General features: G+C 39.9%; 1 protein-coding gene across 1 annotated transcript; it reads left to right on the top strand.

The window, feature by feature from the left end:
- Positions 1-250: 250 nt before the first annotated feature.
- On the top strand, positions 251-18,506 carry COPB2 (coat protein complex I subunit beta 2). Its single transcript, XM_035133029.3, has 22 exons — positions 251-341; positions 2,200-2,337; positions 2,720-2,806; positions 3,957-4,083; positions 5,328-5,476; positions 5,936-6,082; positions 6,408-6,507; positions 7,391-7,533; positions 7,781-7,980; positions 8,392-8,502; positions 8,927-9,015; positions 9,109-9,215; positions 9,399-9,542; positions 10,447-10,577; positions 11,705-11,912; positions 12,183-12,293; positions 13,193-13,407; positions 14,567-14,659; positions 14,746-14,926; positions 15,039-15,107; positions 16,252-16,341; positions 18,182-18,506. Exons 1-22 carry the CDS (start codon positions 339-341, stop codon positions 18,272-18,274), a joined length of 2,736 nt encoding a protein of 911 aa, XP_034988920.1. The 5' UTR covers positions 251-338; the 3' UTR covers positions 18,275-18,506.
- Positions 18,507-18,572: the final 66 nt, after the last annotated feature.

Raw genomic sequence — 18,572 nt, 5'->3', positions numbered from 1 at the left:
CATAGCTACAGGGAAGTAGAATTGTCCACTTAATATTCACGGGAGGTAGAAACGCGCGCGCTTCCCCCCCCCCCATTCAAACATCTCTCTCTGTGTGTGTGTGTTGTGTCTAGACATACGCGGTTACTCTACCCTTTTTTGCTACCTCTATGAATATTCCCTTCCGCTCCACCCATTGGCCGAGATAGAGGCGACTAGGCGGAAGGGCTCGTGCTCTCGCGTTGTCTTTCCGCTTCTCGCGGGAACCGCCGCAGCCGGAAGCTCCACGTCGGTGAATTGGGCTGTGAGGGAGACGGGGAGCGTCGGTGGCCGCAGCCCGGACTGCGTGAGCCAGAGCCATGGTGAGCTGGGCGAGGAGGGGGCGACGGCAGCGGGGCCCAAATGCAGAAGGAGGCCGGCTGTTTCTCCTAGGGAAGTGGGCTTGGTGGGTGGGGAGGAGCAGGCGCTGCTGGAACCGGGGAGAGAGAGGCCTGCCAGGCGCCCGGAGGGGCGAAGGAGCCGGCGGGGCCAAGGATTCCCCGTCTTTTAAAGCCGCACAGCAGGCAGAAATCCACCAGGTGAAGTCTTTCCCGGCACGGAGGCGCCTTGACAGGAGAAGGCTCACCTGCTGATTTCTGCGTGCTTTGATTATGGGGTGGGGGAGGTGGTACCTGTGCTATTGCTGCCTCTCCTGAAGCGCTGAGCGGATTTACTATCAAACTGCCTGCATATTTCGTGTTGTGCAGCGCAAAGCTCTCAGCCAGCTCCCCTTTGGAGCCCATGGTTGTGTGTAGACTCCCTTTGTTCCAGTGCTTCTTATATTCACAAGTAGTGTCTGGACTGGAGGTGATGGAAGAGATATTGGGGGTGGGGTCCGAGTGATGGTTGATGGTTCAATGCAAGCATTTGCTCAGTTGAAAATGGCAAATTCTCCTGGCCAACACTTACCAGCTGTCAGCCTGTTCTCATCTGCAGATGTGTGAAAGGCAGGCAACCAGTGGTGGTTTTTTTTTGTTCTAAAAAATGTTTAGGGTTACTCTCATTTTCCTACACATATTGAAATACTGCCCCTCAATGAGGCCAAACTTTGATTCACAAAATGTTTAGGGGTATGCATATCCCTGCGTCGTCCCCCCCCCCGAAAAAAGCACTGCCTGCTGCAACCATTGCTGTAATTCACATTCTTATGTATCCTGTGTACATATCTTGAGCTGAGGGCTCTGTGGTATGGATAGTAGCCCGATGGCCAGGCATGTGGTTAGGGTATTGGCACAGTTGCTTCCTGTATGTAGTGTCCCGTTTGATGCCTGCTGAAATGGAAGTGCATTGTCCACAACAGTCTTTCCCAATCTGTGGCCCTCCAGATGTTCTGCTTCAACTCCCACCATCCCGTTAGCCTTGCTGGCTGGGCTCATGGAAGCTGGAGTTGAAAACAAATGGAGGGTGAAAGTAAGCTTGCACATTTCTGGGGTTTTATGAATTGTATAAATAGATTAGCTAGATGTATCCAAGAGGGTGTGAGATTTCATTAAAGCAGTATAATAAAAATGCCAGTTATAGAGACAGATCTGTGATCCATTTAGCCCAGTACTGCCAACTTTTACTAGCAGCAGTTCCTTAGGATTCTGTTGATTTATATGCTTTTAACTGGAAGTGCCTGGAGTTAAAGGCATGCAGTGTGTTTTGTGAGTGACCTGTGGATTTTCCTGGATGTTTGTATATATACTAATGGGGCGTTAGTTTTTTTCTTTAAAAAATCCTACCTAGCACTTCTATTACATTTGTCAAAAAAGTGTATTACACTTGCCCCCCAAAAAGGGCTGTGCACAAAGGGCATGAGCATGCTCTTTTATCTGTGTCACTTTTTGTGAAAATTGTAGCAGTATAATTTCATCCCAAACTGTTTTTTCATATCTGAAATCCTCTCACATCGTCAAAATTCTTAGTCTAGGTATATGATGAATGTGTGTTATTTTTCACAATGATGTTTCAATAAGCTGATTTTAAGTATGGCCTGGGCTAAACTAAATCTTTGGGCCATCCCAGAAAACAGTCTGTAAGGGAATAAATAGGTTTATTTCAGTCAGGCTAGTGTGAACCACTTACATAGACATGACTGGCTGTTTAGGCCCTGCCCAATTTTCTTTCAGTATATTAAATATATTTAACCAGCTATTTTATGTGTTTGTAACAGCCTCATTATATTCTTCTGCTATTTAGCCTCTTCGACTTGACATAAAGCGTAAGCTAACAGCTCGATCTGATCGAGTGAAGAGTGTGGACTTGCATCCCACAGAGCCATGGATGTTGGCTAGCCTTTACAATGGTAGTGTCTGTGTTTGGAACCATGAAACACAGGTAATGTGTGATATAAAATACGTTCAGTGAAAAGTTGGGCCCTTTTAAATGTGATTGGGGAGATTTGTGATCAGGACTGCTTATGTTTTATGAAGTCACAGGATCCCCTGAATTTGATTGGCATTGTGGTATGTAATCAGATTAAGACCCTTCTCCCCGCTCAAGGACATTGAATTGTGTGGTGTATTTATTTTCCTAAGAATATTAAATTTATAAAGCATTAGAAACATTTTGTAACTTATTTATGTAACTTTTGTAACTTAGAATATTGTCCATCGTGTTCCGACAGTTGAAAAACAGCTATCTGAAATAGCTGAAGAGATTTCTAAAAAGCGTTTTTTCATGAATAAAAGTTAACATAAAATGTAAACTTTGTTTTCAGACATTAGTGAAGACTTTTGAAGTATGTGACCTACCAGTGAGAGCATCCAAATTTGTGGCAAGAAAAAACTGGGTTGTTACAGGAGCTGTAAGTTAACTTCTTTCACTTAAGCATGTTTTGTTGTTTATTTTGGAAGCTTGAAGCTACTAATCAATCAGAGGTTTGCTTCTTGAAAATAAGCTTATTTAAGTGGTAAGAAATTTTGAATTGCAAATTTAATTGCAGAGGAACCTTATGGGCTGAGCTTATGGACTGAGGATGGTTGATGATTTTTAAAAGAGATATACTGTGTGGTAAAGGTAAAGGACCCCTGACCATTAGGTCCAGTCATGACAGACTCTGGGGTTGCGGTGCTCATCTTGCGTTATTGGCCGAGGGAGACGGCGTACAGCTTCCAGGTCATGTGGCCAGCATGACAAAGCCACTTCTGGCAAACCAGAGCAGCACATGGAAACGCCGTTTACCTTCCCGCTATAGCGGTTCCTATTTATCTACTTGCACTTTGACGTGCTTTTGAACTGCTAGGTTGGCAGGAGCTGGGACCGAGCAACGGGAGCTCACCCCGTCGCGGGGAATCGAACTGCCGACCTTCTGATCGGCAAGCCCTAGGCTCTGTGGTTTAAGCCACAGCGCCACCCGCGTCCCATACTGTGTGGTACAAGGTGCTACATTAGCAAAAATATAGGTATACAGTCCACTAAAGCAGAGATGGGGAACGTGGGGTTTTGCAGATGTTGTTGGGCTTCAGCTCCCATCAAGCCCACCCAGCATGACCAGTGGTTATGCATGATGAGAACTGTAGTTCAACAACAACTGGAGGACGAGTTGTTTTCCCATCTCTGCACTAAAAGATATGCAAAGTGATGCTAAAGGTTACTTTTTTATTTTTAAAATGTATCTTTCTGTATGAGGGAAGCTTAGAAACAAGTTTAGTAAAAACAATGCAAGATCAAAACCAATAAAGTTGTGAGTTGTGTTCCATTCACACAGTGGGACTTCCCTTTCTTCTCCTGTCCCTTCATTTCCCCCAAATCTGCTCTAGAGAATCCCCCAACTCTTTGGAGCAAGTTTTGAGAGTGCATGGGTAGGACACAGCGGAGAGAAGGGAAAGCTCCATTGCACAAATAGAAGTCTGTTGCACAAGCAGATAAGCAGCATTAAATACAACCCTTTATTTGGAAGTGGAAATTCAGTTTTCATTTATAGAGAAGCTGATTTTTATTGGGTTTTCTCATAGGATGACATGCAAATTCGGGTTTTCAACTACAACACTTTGGAAAGGGTTCATATGTTTGAAGCACACTCAGATTATATCCGCTGCATTGCTGTGCATCCTACACAACCTTTCATTCTAACTAGCAGTGGTAAGAGTTTAATTTTATTTCTAAATGTTATCTTAATGAGTGATTCTTTCTTAGCAGCATCTTTAGAATTTTGTAAGAAAATAAGCTGCGTACCTCCTTGAAGTAGCAACATATTTTAGCGACTGCAGAACTTGTACTGTAACAAGATTGAAGCAGAATCCTACCGGAAGCTATAGAACAGGGTTGACAAAACTTTAGCTGTCCAAATGTTGCCAAGTTATAATTGCACAACTGTTGTCCGTGCTGGTTGTGGCTGTTGGGAGTTGTAGTTCTGCTGCATCTGGATGGCCACAGGTTAGTCATCCCTGATATAGAACTAGAGCCATATTAGCTGGCTTATTGTCTCATAGTCTTCCTATTTATGTTGTTTTATATCTTCAGTGCCCCAGATCTTTGTTTGCATTATATGCTAGTCCCATTTTAACATATACCCAGCTTCTTCTTACAAAACATAAGTATTTATGGTTCTCAAGCATCTGTATTCAGTTATCCAGTTCACTGTGGTAGGATGTAGTCAAACTTCAAATAATTTAAATGTATGCTCTTGCTGCTGATAATGATGGTGATGCATATCTATGCAACATAAAACTCTCATTATGGGGATGCAAAACTGGGGCCCTCTACATTTTGCTTGCCTTCAACTCCCATCAACCCCAGCTAGCATGACCAAAGGTCAGCCATGATGGGAATTGCACCTCAACAACATCTGGTGCGCCACAGATTTCCCATCCATGCTCTAGAATGAATATGCCATAGAAGTATTTGATTAAGAATAAAACATGACCCAACAGCAGCAACTCAATATCTGAAAGAGAAGCAATGCATTTCCTATGGCACATCTGAATATAACAGTAGTTTGGGGCAGGGGGAGGGGGCTTAGCTGTGAACCTTTTTGGGGGGGGCCAGGTAGGATCAGAGAGAAACACCCTCTGCCAGGTTATGTATAGGGAAAAGAGGAAGGGAGTGTTGTCAGAGCAATGGCACTTAGGCATGGTGCTGTCCCGCTGGCATATTTCATATTAAAGAGGAGAGTGGGACTGCTAAACAGGTTACTGCAAATTTGATATCACTAGAATGAGTAGACTCCTGAAAAGTGATTTTGTAAAGAGAAGCTTTTCAGCCATATTGAACTCTTCAGGTAGATGTTCAGGGAAACAAAAGAAAAATAGTATTAGGTTATCACTATTTTTCTTTCCCTTTGGTGCTTATGAAGTGCATAATGGAAAGTATTTTTTCTCTCCTAGATGACATGCTTATTAAGCTGTGGGACTGGGATAAAAAATGGTCCTGTTCTCAAGTGTTTGAAGGACACACTCATTATGTGATGCAGATTGTCATAAATCCTAAGGATAATAATCAGTTTGCTAGTGCCTCCTTGGACAGAACAATCAAGGTAGAGTGATTTCTTACTTACTAAAATCAGAATTTTAAATTTAAAGTGAAATACTCTTCTTATATTGTAGGTGCTTAACAGCTGCTTGGAGGATATAGCATAAACTGTATTTTGAGTCATTTTAATACTCTGGGAAGATTTTTTTTAAAAAACCTGCACCAGTATGCATCCAATACAAAGGTTGGTGCACATGTTACACCTGTAGTGTAGATTGTGCTCAAAACAGTGTGACCCCTGGGTTTAACTTTTGATCTGCTTATCATAGGGGTTATTGTCGTCACACAGAATTCAGATGGGACAAAATCTGCCCCAGGATTTAACAAGGCTTCTAAATATACTGCTCCCTTTGTCTTTTGTTCTAAACACATGAAATTAGCCAATGGTGATATGTGAAAGTTTGAAAAGGGCTTCCAGGTTTTTGTTAGACCCAGTCACCAATCAATTTCATATTCTTGCAAGGTGTGGCAGCTTGGTTCTTCATCACCCAACTTCACTTTGGAAGGCCATGAGAAAGGCGTAAATTGCATTGATTACTACAGTGGAGGTGATAAGCCGTACCTAATTTCAGGAGCAGATGACCGCCTTGTTAAGATCTGGGACTATCAGGTATGTTGTGTTCTACTATTCCTATACCATTTATTTGCATAATATTGAAAAAGCAAAAATGTTATGGTTTTTTGTTTTTTAAATCAGGTATATGAATATTTTTGTCATTGGCTGTATTCAGTTGAAGATTATTATGTTTTGCTGGAAGCCGCCCAAGAGTGGCTGGGGCAACCCAGTTAGATGGGTGGCATATAAATAATAAAGTTGTTGTCATCATCAGAAAGGTCTAGTTAGGTACTTTGCAACTGTTGTTCAGTTTTATAGTTTATAACATTTATCATACGTTAAAGAGTACTATCAAGTCATTTCTTTTTTCCCTTTGCAGAATAAAACATGTGTGCAAACTCTTGAGGGTCATGCACAAAATGTGTCCTGCGTTAGTTTCCACCCTGAGCTTCCCATCATCATCACTGGCTCTGAAGATGGTAAATTCAACCATTTCTCAATTCTTTTTAGAGTGCCAGTTTATTTTCCTATGGGGGTTTCTGTAGCAGCGAGAACTTAACATCTCACCAAAGCTTGACATGAGCCATAAGCATTTTTTCCTTTCAGATGCTTACAAATTACTCAAGACAATTAGAAATAGTCCTGTTACAGTTTGTAGAGATGGGTTGCTGAGCCGAAGTATAGGCTTGTTAATGGGTTTCTTTGTAAACTGTTTTCATTTACAGCTTCTTTATTGGAGGAGCATTGTAACCAAAAGTAAAATATACCTAGAGGCCATGGGTGTTGAGTTTTAATATGCACGAAGGCTAAAAAGGGGTATAATTATAAATAAATACAAAACGCAAAAAGGGTAGAATTATTCCATGAGAAATATTTCCTGTGTACAGATTTAAATTCTTCTCAGTTAGAAATGTCTGATAAACAAGTGATAAACAAATGCTTAATACTCTGATTGGAAAATCTTACCTTTTATATAAAGGCTGGAGATATGGCAACATCGCTGTGGGATTTCTTTAATGTAGTTCTTGTTAGACTGCCTTGAAAAATGTACAGAAGCTACAGATGGTTCAAAATGCATCAGTTACTTCTAATTGGGACTGCATTAACTATGGTGATAATTAGGTTCAGACATTTGTAAGTCATTTAGAATAGATCTTTATTGTCATTGTCCCCTTGCGGGAACCACGAAATTTACATGCATGCAACTGGATTTACAGTACATGCAACTGGACTTTATATAACCCAGTTTTGTACAGGGTATGAAACAGTGTATTGATAATCATGATTGGGGGTTGGGTTCCTTCCCCCCTCCCTTTGAAGTATCTAAGTAATGCTGAATGCAATGACTCTGCCACTGCATAGGAACTGTTCGGATTTGGCATTCAAGCACTTACCGTTTGGAAAGTACTCTGAACTATGGCATGGAAAGGGTGTGGTGTGTGGCAAGCCTGAGAGGATCAAATAATGTGGCTCTGGGATATGATGAAGGTAGCATCATTGTTAAGGTATGTGCCTTAGAAAATATTTAACTGTGCTAGATGTCCACTACTGTCGTGGAATAATTACTTGGCATATTTTTATTAAATAATTGGGGTCAGTGCAGAGGACACCAGTCTTATTTGTAATACCGCATTGGAGACTTAACTGTTGGTTGTCAGTGTCAAAAGGTTTTTAAGTATATTGGTTTATTAGTTACATTGAGTATTGTATACATACTTCTACTCTCCTCACGCTTCCTTCCTTCCTTGCTAGCTTGGCCGTGAAGAGCCAGCCATGTCAATGGATGCTAATGGCAAGATAATTTGGGCTAAGCATTCAGAAATTCAGCAAGCTAATTTGAAAGCAATGGGGGATGCTGAAATCAAAGACGGAGAAAGACTGCCACTTGCTGTGAAAGATATGGGCAGCTGTGAAATATATCCTCAGACTATTCAGCACAATCCCAATGGGCGGTAAGAGATTTCTTTTTCCAAAGATAAAAGCTTAAACCTGTTCATTAATTTTAAATTTTGTTTAGGACCAGAGACATTGTACAGTGGTACCTCTACTTACGAATAACTCTACTTACGAATGGAGCTCCGTCCGCCATCTTGGATGCGGTTTAGATAGGATTTTTTCTACTTACGAATTTTTAGATAGGGTTGCTTCTACTTACATTTTTTTCTCCCAATGCATTCCTATGGGATTCGACTTACATTTTTTTCAACTTACGACTGTGCGTTCAGAATGCATTAAATTCGTAAGTAGAGGTACCACTGTATGTGTGTTTCTTTCTGATCATGCTTTTCTGAGTTTTACAAGTCTTACACAAACTTTCCTTGCATACTGTAATTTATATTTATTTTGTTTTTACTACCTTACAGGTTTGTAGTAGTGTGTGGGGATGGTGAATACATCATTTACACAGCTATGGCACTGAGAAACAAAAGTTTTGGTTCTGCTCAGGAGTTTGCATGGGCACATGATTCTTCAGAGTAAGTCCTTTGTGCTTTGTTTAACCTTAACATTTCATTTAATATTATGATGCTTTGTTTTGGACTATGAACAGCAATTGTCTCTGCCTAGCTTATTGGTCTTCTGTGTTTGTTTGTTTTTTTAAAAAAATCAGTATGAAATATAAAATGTGCAACCAACAGTTATTGTAGTGGCTGCATCCCAATTCAGTTTATGGCCTAGTTGGAGGCTTGTGGACTGCATCCAGTCAATTTAAGCCTTAACTCCAGCCATCCTTTCACAGTTGTTTTGGCAAAAGGGAAATAACCTGTCTATACAAGTCTGCAAGAGAACATTGACAGGATCTATATGGCCAGTGTGCTTAGTATTGACTGCTCCTGGCCTTGTTTGTTAATCTTGCTGAATAAGAGCTTGGTTCTACTGAAATCTTTTGTTTGTGTGCAGGTATGCAATCAGGGAAAGCAACAGCAGTGTCAAGATATTTAAAAACTTCAAAGAGAAGAAGTCTTTTAAACCTGACTTTGGAGCAGAAGGCACGTTATGCATTTTATCTTCTGTACCCATCTTAGCTAGTTTTAAACACTGTCTAGAAAGATTCTAATTTCTTCTGCTTGTGTCCCCTGAAGGTATCTATGGCGGTTTCTTACTGGGTGTCCGATCTGTCAATGGCCTGGCATTTTATGACTGGGAAAATACAGAATTGATACGCAGAATTGAAATTCAGCCCAAACATGTGAGTTTTGTTCCAACTGCAACTTGCTGATTAATTAAAGCTCACCTTGCAAGGTCAGCTGCTGTTAATTTTGAAACTTTCGGAGTCTTAAAATAAAACTATCTTTTTTGGTGCCGCAATAGGCTTAATTTTTCTTCTAATCAGAGCCCAACGTTTAAAGGTTATTGCATTGTTTTGATGTAGATTTTCTGGTCTGACTCTGGTGAGCTCGTCTGCATAGCCACTGAAGAATCTTTCTTCATTCTGAAGTACCTTTCTGAAAAAGTTGCAGCAGCCCAAGAGACACATGAGGGAGTCACTGAAGATGGCATTGAAGATGCCTTTGAGGTAACTACACTTAGTGATTAATAGGCTTTTTGGATCTGATTCTGTCTTTTAAACCATTTATACTGCTATCAACTAACAGATTAGCCACGTGATATAAGGAGAATGTGGAAACTGACAAGATGGATTGACTTGGAAGATTAGCTTTGGGACACACATGGTCATTTTAAATCATTTAGATCCTGTTTTCTCTAATGAAATCAATAAAACAATAAAAATAAAAACAGTGTAAAATGATATACAATAGACAATATAATACAATATACAATATAACATGATAGCAACCTAAATACTTACTAGGGCTCTAAACATTTTAATTGTTCTCCTAAACATTAGCAGCAAGGGAACCATATTAAGATGGAAATAAGGCTTCATGTAAATATGAATCTTACTGCTATCTTGATCTGTATAGAGCAGGGCTGGGGATGCTGTGGCCCTCCAGATGTTGTTGGACTCCAGCTTCTATCATTCTGACCATTGGCCATGCTGGCTAAACCTAATGGGAGTTTGGAGTCCAAAAACAGCTGGAAGGTCACATTCTTGGTTCAGAATATTTTGTGTACTACAAACTTAGTGAATGAACTTTGTTCTGTTGGATTTTAAAAGATCATTAGGCTACTTTGTACATATGTCACATGGAACTTCTTGTACCATATCCCACTACTAAGGGAACTGTGGTGAATAGGGAATGTGAACTTTTGTTAATCTTACCTGTGTTGTAGTAGAAGAGGTGTTTTTTGGTGGATCAATATTTTAAGCTGAGCTTCCATTAATATGGGACTCTTCATCACTAAGTCTTTGGAGTTGACCCACTTATATAACTAAACTCTTTTAATGGACCCAGTGATATGGAGAGTTTAGTAAACAAGATTCTCCTACTTAAGCCTAAACACCTTTGTTCCTTCAGGTCCTTGGTGAAATTCAAGAGATTGTGAAAACGGGGTTGTGGGTAGGCGACTGTTTTATTTATACCAGTTCTGTGAACAGACTGAACTACTATGTTGGAGGAGAAATTGTCACCATTGCACATTTGGACCGGTGAGTGTTCACCTATTCATCAGATATAGTTCCAATTGATATGAAATTACCTGTTTATTTGCATATATTTTCAAATTTTATACATGGAGGTTTTATGATGGCCTATATTTGTAATGCCTAATAAAGGTTTGGCAAAGTAAGATATGAAATTATCGCTATTAAGTGTAGCATGTTCTATTTCTTTGATAGTTCAATGCACATTGAGCAGAGTTCTGTGGCAAGAAGTAATTACTGTGCCAGTGATGGGCAGAAATGTGGTCCTTAAGCAAGAAGCTATTTAGAGTGTAGCTTTTGTGTTGCCCATGTAACCTGCTTCTTGAAGATTCTTTTGTCTTTCAGATATGGCACTAAGCCAGATGTGGGCTAAACTTTAAGATCACATACTAAGCTAGGGGTGGCCCTCTAGACATTGTTGAACTACAACTAGCAGCCCCGGCAAGCATGGACGATGGCCAGGGATGATAGGAGTTGTAGTTCAGCAACATCTGGAGGGCCAAAGGTTCTCCATACTTGTGCTAAGCCATAAATTCTTCATCTCTATCACTGCTGTTATCTCCAGGGTGTTACTACTTAAGGAAATGGAAGAGTTTCAGAAATAAAATTCCTTTGAGGTGGGGTGGGTCTCCTCAGTGATCTGGAGTTTCTGTACCTCAGCATACTCACAGTTTGATAGAGACTCACTATCCTTAGCATATCAGTTTAATTCAAGTGAATTACATAATTTCCTGATAATTCAGCGTGCAATCTTAAGGACTGTGGTGTTGATGGCTAGGGGAGTGCAGGTTAGGATGGTGTGTTAATGGCTCTCTTCTGGCCAACAGGAGTGCGGGTGGTTGTAAGATCATTGCTATTGCCCATGCTAGTAGAAAGCTGCTGCCAGCTGTTGTTCCACCAGCAGTGGAAAGCAAAGCATCCCAATTGGGTCTTGTGCCTCTCTGCTACACCAGGATCTGATGCACTAAATGTACTGAAGAACCACCCCCCCCCCCATCTTCCCCAGCCGGTGCAGTTAGTGGAGTTAGGGATGTGGTGGTGCAACTGCTGTTTCTTGCTCCACATTAGGATTGCTGTGCCAGATGATTTCTTGGACTGAAGCAATCTCTCTCTCCCACCCCGTTTCCTTAAAGGACAATGTATTTACTTGGATATATCCCCAAAGACAACAGACTTTACCTTGGTGACAAAGAACTGAACATAGTGAGCTACTCCTTGCTAGTCTCGGTGCTAGAGTATCAAACTGCCGTGATGAGGAGAGACTTCAGTATGGCTGACAAAGTTCTTCCCACAATTCCAAAGGAACAGAGGACCAGAGTTGCACACTTCCTTGAGAAACAGGTGAAAACATTTGTCACATTCTATCAAATTAATATTTGGTCAACAAATATGGATTAAAATACTGGAATTGGAAATGGCTGCAAATTTAATTTGGCAGGGGTGGACATATCTATTAGGCACTTAAATGCTCTAAAATACGAGGTAAATAATCGTGGTGTGTTGTTTTTTGGCTTGTATAAAAAGGGAGATGTATTTGTGTATCAATTTGTGCTGTGGTTTGCCAAGAAGATTCCTTCACTAATGTCTTTTTTTTAAAATTATAATGTCCAGGGCTTCAAACAGCAAGCACTTGCAGTATCTACAGACCCAGAACACCGCTTTGAGCTTGCTCTTCAGCTTGGTGAACTTAAGATTGCATATCAGCTTGCAGTGGAAGCAGAGGTATGCTGACATCATTTTCGAAACATAGGAGGAATTACCAAAGTCCATGTTAAGATGCAGAAGAATAGGCTCTTATAAAAGAAATGTTTTGGCTATAAAGGTCCACCTGTAGCAGCAAAATGGAATACCTACACCTGCCCTAAAACATGTCTCTCCTGTATCAGTCTCTGCAGCCACAGCAGGTGCTGTAACTCTCCAGTGGTTTGACTTTACCCTCGAAGGTGCATTCTTCCATTGTCTCTCGAGACAAATGGATGCCAACAATAAAGGTGCAAAGTCAGCCTGGTTGTCTAGTGTCCAGGCTGAACTGAATTTAATGGAATCTGTGCAAAATCTGTTCCTGATTTTTATATTATTGTAAAGCATTAAACAAGATTATTTGACATGATCTCTGTCTGTAATACTGAAGTCAGAGCAAGATAGCTTTCCCCAGATTTTGACAGCAGCAGCCAGCTTAATTCAAGTGTTTTTTAAAATATATTTTCTGTCTTGCTGCTTATCTGGAGTATCTGACTAGATTGCTCGAATTATGTTTCAGTGGTATTAGATAGACCACCTGTCTAGGATAGTCTCAAGATCTACCCAGGTTCATAGTTTTTGGTTCACAGAACATAGTTTGAAAATACTGAGGCTGATCTGGGCAATGAGAAGTTTTATGTGAGCTAACCAAGAGTTAATTTTTAGAAGAAGCATACCCATAGTTCTTGGGTGTCAAAATAGTGTGATAAGTATCTTTTCTTAAGGCATGACCGTGTGCTTTGAATGAAACATTCAGTGCAAGTGAGGAACTATAGATGAGAAAGCTGAGATAAAAAACCTAACTGGGCTAAATTTAGTCTGAATAGGCTTCAGAACAAAGTCAAACATGGCTGATGTGGAATTGCTCTTTGTTTATGCAGTCTGAGCAGAAGTGGAAGCAGCTGGCTGAGCTTGCTATCAGTAAATGCCAGTTTGGCCTTGCCCAAGAGTGCCTGCATCATGCGCAAGACTATGGTGGCTTACTGCTGTTGGCCACAGCTTCAGGAAATACCAGCATGGTGAACAAGCTGGCCGAAGGGGCAGAAAAAGATGGGAAGAACAATGTTGCATTTATGAGCTACTTCCTGCAAGGAAAGTAAGTAACAAACAATCTCTCACCTACACTAGGGGTGGCTAATCCCCAAAATTGTATGTGGGCCCTGAATGAACACACACCCTTGGCATTATTATTATTATTATTATTATTATTATTATTATTTTGTTTTGCTGATTTGGTTTCCTACCATTGCACTTGACTTGTTTCTGCAGAGAACTGTCCCCAAATTGCTTTGGTGTTAGTTCTTCTTTCCCAGATTTACAGTGCTTTCTGAATCACTCGGCAGTACTGTAGTAATCTTTTTCTGCTGACCGACAAAAGATCTGGCCTCTGGTCATTCTGCAGAGCAGCCAAAGGCTTCACAACTCTCTGAGTTAGCAGCCAATTAGAAGAAACCAGGAACAAATGGCAGTAGTGAGTGGGCAGTTTAAAAAATATCATTTATAAAGTTATTAATGAGTACCTGAAACAGAGAAATGGGGATGGAAACCAACAGGAAAAGAAGGCCAATGAATTCTTTAATTTTGAGAGAGCCGGCATTGGAAAGACAATAAATTGGATTATGACTTAAATGGACATGGGAAAGGGTTGAAACAAAATACTTATTCAGTGTATCTGAAGAAGTGTGCATGCACACGAAAGCTCATACCAATGACAAACTTAGTTGGTCTCTAAGGTGCTGCTGGAAGGATTTTTTTTATTTTGTTTCAACTACGTCAGACCAACACGGCTACCTACCTGTAATGGGAAAGGGTGTGGGTGCAACGGAATGGATTCAATTATGAGGGAAGAAAGAGATGGAAAGTAAAAAAGTGTGTGTGCGTGCACGGTACAACATTGAAGGCTGTTTAAAAAGAAAATACAGAGTTTATACATTGTCTATGCAACAGAACCTCTTTATGCAAAAGTCCTGTATACTCTAAGAAACCTTAGCAGCTTTATGCCTGATCCTGTGAATTTGCTTCATAGGATCAGGGCATTAGATATTCATAAGCCTTTAAAACCACATTGCCAGTAATGTTGAACACAATGGTTTGCTATTAGCATAATCCTCAGATTATTACGTTCGTCGCATTTGTGTTATACTCCAGTAATGGGCACATTTTAAAAACTAGATTTTACTTTTATTTTTGCTTTGTTTTATTTAACCAAACCCAAACAAATGAAAATGTGACTCTTTTTAAATGTACCATTGTAGGCTTGATAGTTGTCTTGAGCTGTTGATTAAAACTGGACGCTTACCAGAAGCTGCTTTCCTAGCACGAACATATTTGCCGAGCCAAGTTTCAAGGTAACTTTGAAGTGTTAGTGTGTGTTTTGTAAAAATATTTTGCTTATAACGGAAGTGCTTGCAATGACCATCCGTTCCATCAATAGGGTTGTAAAACTGTGGAGAGAAAATCTCTCTAAAGTCAACCAGAAAGCTGCAGAATCGCTGGCCGATCCCACAGAATATGAAAACTTGTTTCCTGGATTAAAGGAAGCTTTTGTTGCTGAAGAATACATCAAGGCAACACAAACTGATTTGCGGCCAGCCAATAAATATCCCCTAGTCACTGTAAGTAGATACAAGTTATGAGCAATTTCATATAGAATCTGGCATGACCTTGAGAATTATTTAGTGTCAGCAAAAGTCTCTACTCACATGATATATTCTCTGTCTTTGGTAGCCAAATGAAGAGAGAAACATACTGGAAGAAGCTAAAGGTTTCACACCAAAAATAGGGGAAGCATTGCAGGTCAGTGGTAATGAAATTCTGGAGTAAGAGTTATCTCCACTAAATGTTCAAAATCCTTACTTCCAGTGTAGTCTGTGGCTTTTTATGGACTGTTTTAAAAAACAAAACTGAGCCATTTAGATGGCCCGTTCTCTTTATATTTTACATTTACTTTGGTGATAAGCAATTGCTCTGTAATTGTCTTCTTTTCATACCATGTTACCTTAATATAGAAACTGTTATGGATAGCATTGGCACTTAGACGCATGTGGATAATTCTGTTGCTGTCAGTTTTCCTGATTTCTGGGTCTGAATAAATCGGTTGTCTTCCTGAACACTGCTGCATTTCTTCCCATCACAGTTGCTTTCAGCACTTTGAAATAGCCCTGAGCAACAGCTCCAAAATTCTTAGTTTTCTTTTTATTATTTATCACTTTATGAGGCCATCCACATATACTTCACAACATTTAAGAAGATTGTCCTTCTAGACTAAATTTTGAGAGCAAGGGAGAAGGGTAGTAAGCAAGGAATGGCGAGCAAATGCACTTGCACATTCCAGGAATGAGAGACCTGGTTCACATCACAATAAACTATAGTTTCTTGTAATGAGAATGCTCAGGCTTGAATGCTCTGCTCCAACAACCTGATAGAAGTTTAAAGCTTTTGATCAGTTTTGAACATTTTGCAGTTTTCCATTACATCTAACTATGTGCAGCTGTGGTTAGTTCCAACCAAAGTTAATTCAAATAAACCAGGATCCGAAACTAGCTTTGAGATCCTGGTATGTTAACTGTGGGCAAAGCTGTACCTGTTTAAATATAACCAGACATTTTACGCTTCCTTCCCTATTGAGTGTGTGTTAGAAAGATGGGTAGCTCACTAGTTTATTTTTGTCACAACCAGGTTATTATTTGGTATGTCATCTGAACAGGGCGAGTGTCAATTAGATCAGGAGTTCTAAGGGCAATAGGTAAGATTGTAGGAACAATGTCTTAATGGAATAAAATGGTACATAGTCTTTCCATGTGCTGCCTTCTCTCGAATTTGCTTTTGTGTAGGGCTAGTATAACACACTTTCTTGCTGAATCAATTTCTTTGGGTTACGCAACCTAAGAATGGGATCCAGTTTTTCCTTATATTTAAATATTTCCTTTTTCGTCATAAGGATTCAGAAGAGGAAGAACTAGCTCCTAAGCCTGTGATAGTGCCTCCGGTTGCAGGGAAGGACCCAATTGAAACAATAAAAGATGAAAAGGTAAAAGCTCAAGTGCACCATGAAAAATCCTAAAGCTGGGAAGGTTCTAATCCCAGTAGCAATCCTTATTTCTCTTGTTCTAAACTGTCATTGGAAGTTTCAAAATTAGAGTTTTTCTACAAACCATACAGAATAAGAGTAAGTCAGCAGAACTTTAGTTTCAAGATTGGCGATAGCAAATCTCCCTCCGTGTAATAAACTGGCACATGAGGTTAAGCTCGGTTTAGTTACTTTTGCAATGTACGAACATTAAAGGCAGATCATTTGGGGAGTGAGACAATCTAGAATTCTACCATTACATTTCCATTTTGCATAAAACAATTGTGACAAGCTAACTCCATTCTGCAATTTCCCCCACTTCGCTCACTTTCCTATGTTAACATTTTTCTTGTGAAGTATAGCCTTTTGAGATCAGATTTGTACTTGAGAGAATAACAGTTTCTCCAGAGTGTGGCTAAATGTTAATCTGACCTCTTTAGGAAAGTTTGCCATTGGGTTGATTTCCTCCTAATTTAATATAGAAACTTGTGCTTAGCAGTTGTTTACATTTCTGATCAGTACATCACAGTACATTCTTACTGCATGCTCTTGTCTGCAATCAGATTTTGTTTGGATGGGTGTTCTTAACTTGGGCACATGAAGCTTGCTTGCAGAGTGCGTGCTAAAAAGAATGATTCCTTCAACTTTCTCCCACATGTCCCTAATGTGTTTATACACCATGATCAAATTAGACTGCAAAACTGAATGTTCCCTCTTTTTCCAGCAAGATAGGTACGGTATTTGTGATATCCAAGATTAGTCATATTCACAGTAGATCCATCAGTCAGTGGACAAGAGTATGACTAGTGTTGGATATTGCCCCTTACCTTGTCAGCTAAAGCCATAGGTTTCAGGCTTGAACCTAGCTGCATAAAAACTTGAATTCTGCCATTCAGCTTGTTAGGTTTTGGTTCTTTAGGACAGAATCCTGTGTTGCACAAGTAGATTTCCAGTTGTGGCACAGGACTTGCATTCCTCTCCTCTTCCCTGTACTCTTCTACCATCTCTGCTCCAGAATCATGAAGCATATAGAAATTGTGTAGGAGACAGTGAAGTCTCATTGTGCAAGCAGAAGTCCATTCTCATATGTGTGACAGCAGTGGATACAACCTTAAAGTAGTTCTATCAGCATGCAAACCTACTTCTGAAGGAAGTCCTTATTCAGATGTAGCTCATTGTCAATGCTTTGTATCAAAGCCAGTCACGGATATTTGTATCAGATAGTGACTATCCCAACAGAATACAGGGTCTTTGATACAACCAATCTTGCCAATAGTCTCGTTTTAATCTTGCTGCTGATTTACTGTACTGTACCGAACCCTGCCCCACCCTCATCTCTACTGCCTAGGTAAACGTACTTCTGCTTGCGGAATGTGTAATATTTTAGATATTAATGTAAAAACTGTCCCATTATACAGCCTCTAAAACTGCCTTAATCACCACTGCTCAGAGTGTTAGTGGCCCTGTTTGGATATGTGTTCTAGGTTTCACAATTCTTTATGAAGTCAATAACAAGTTACTCATCCTTTCCTTCAACATACAAATTATACCGTACATTGGTTTAAATCAGAGTTGCCTATTATACCCAAATTTTGGGGCTGTGTTTTATAATAAGCAAATATATCTAGCAGGCCCATAGTTGTTTAGGATGGTGGTAGCAGGATAGTCCACTAAAAAGCAGTAGTTGGGAGCATTTCAACTTGCAGGAATAAAGTAAGTAGTTCCCAATAAGTAGTTATTTAGCAATGATAGATGCATGGTATTTAGTAAGCCATTTTCTTCTATGTATTTCCTGCCACAGGCGTTATTGGAGCTTGATGAAGACTTGGATAACTTAGACCTAGAGGATATTGATACTACCGATATTAATTTGGACGAAGAGATGTCTGACTGAAATTTTTTTTATGACCAAATTTCTTACAAATTTCTTTCCCTAAACTTCATTTACTGCAGTCTCCATGGTGGAAAGAAGCTTGGTTTTTATATGCAAGCTGGATCAAGTAAGTAGGGTTAGACCTGTAAAATGCATTGAAGTATCTATTTCTGTTATGTAGATCTCCTTAGATACTATGCCAAGCTCTTGTCACATGAAGACCAGTCTTGTAATAAATGTCTTTTAAAATGTAGTTTCCCTTTTAATTTTTTGATTTCTAAGCACTGTACTCGCAAAACTATTCGATATGACAAGTTCT

Source organism: Zootoca vivipara, chromosome 5 (assembly GCF_965207765.1).
Source record: "Zootoca vivipara chromosome 5, rZooViv2.hap1.1, whole genome shotgun sequence".
NCBI lineage: Eukaryota > Metazoa > Chordata > Lepidosauria > Squamata > Lacertidae > Zootoca > Zootoca vivipara.
This window is presented reverse-complemented; position numbering and strand designations above follow the sequence as displayed.

Coding starts and splice junctions, on each gene's coding strand:
- COPB2 (XM_035133029.3), top strand. Junction 4,084..5,327: donor TTTCATTCTAACTAGCAGTG/GTAAGAGTTTAA, acceptor TTTCTCTCCTAG/ATGACATGCTTATTAAGCTG. Junction 9,543..10,446: donor GCATTGAAGATGCCTTTGAG/GTAACTACACTT, acceptor TTGTTCCTTCAG/GTCCTTGGTGAAATTCAAGA.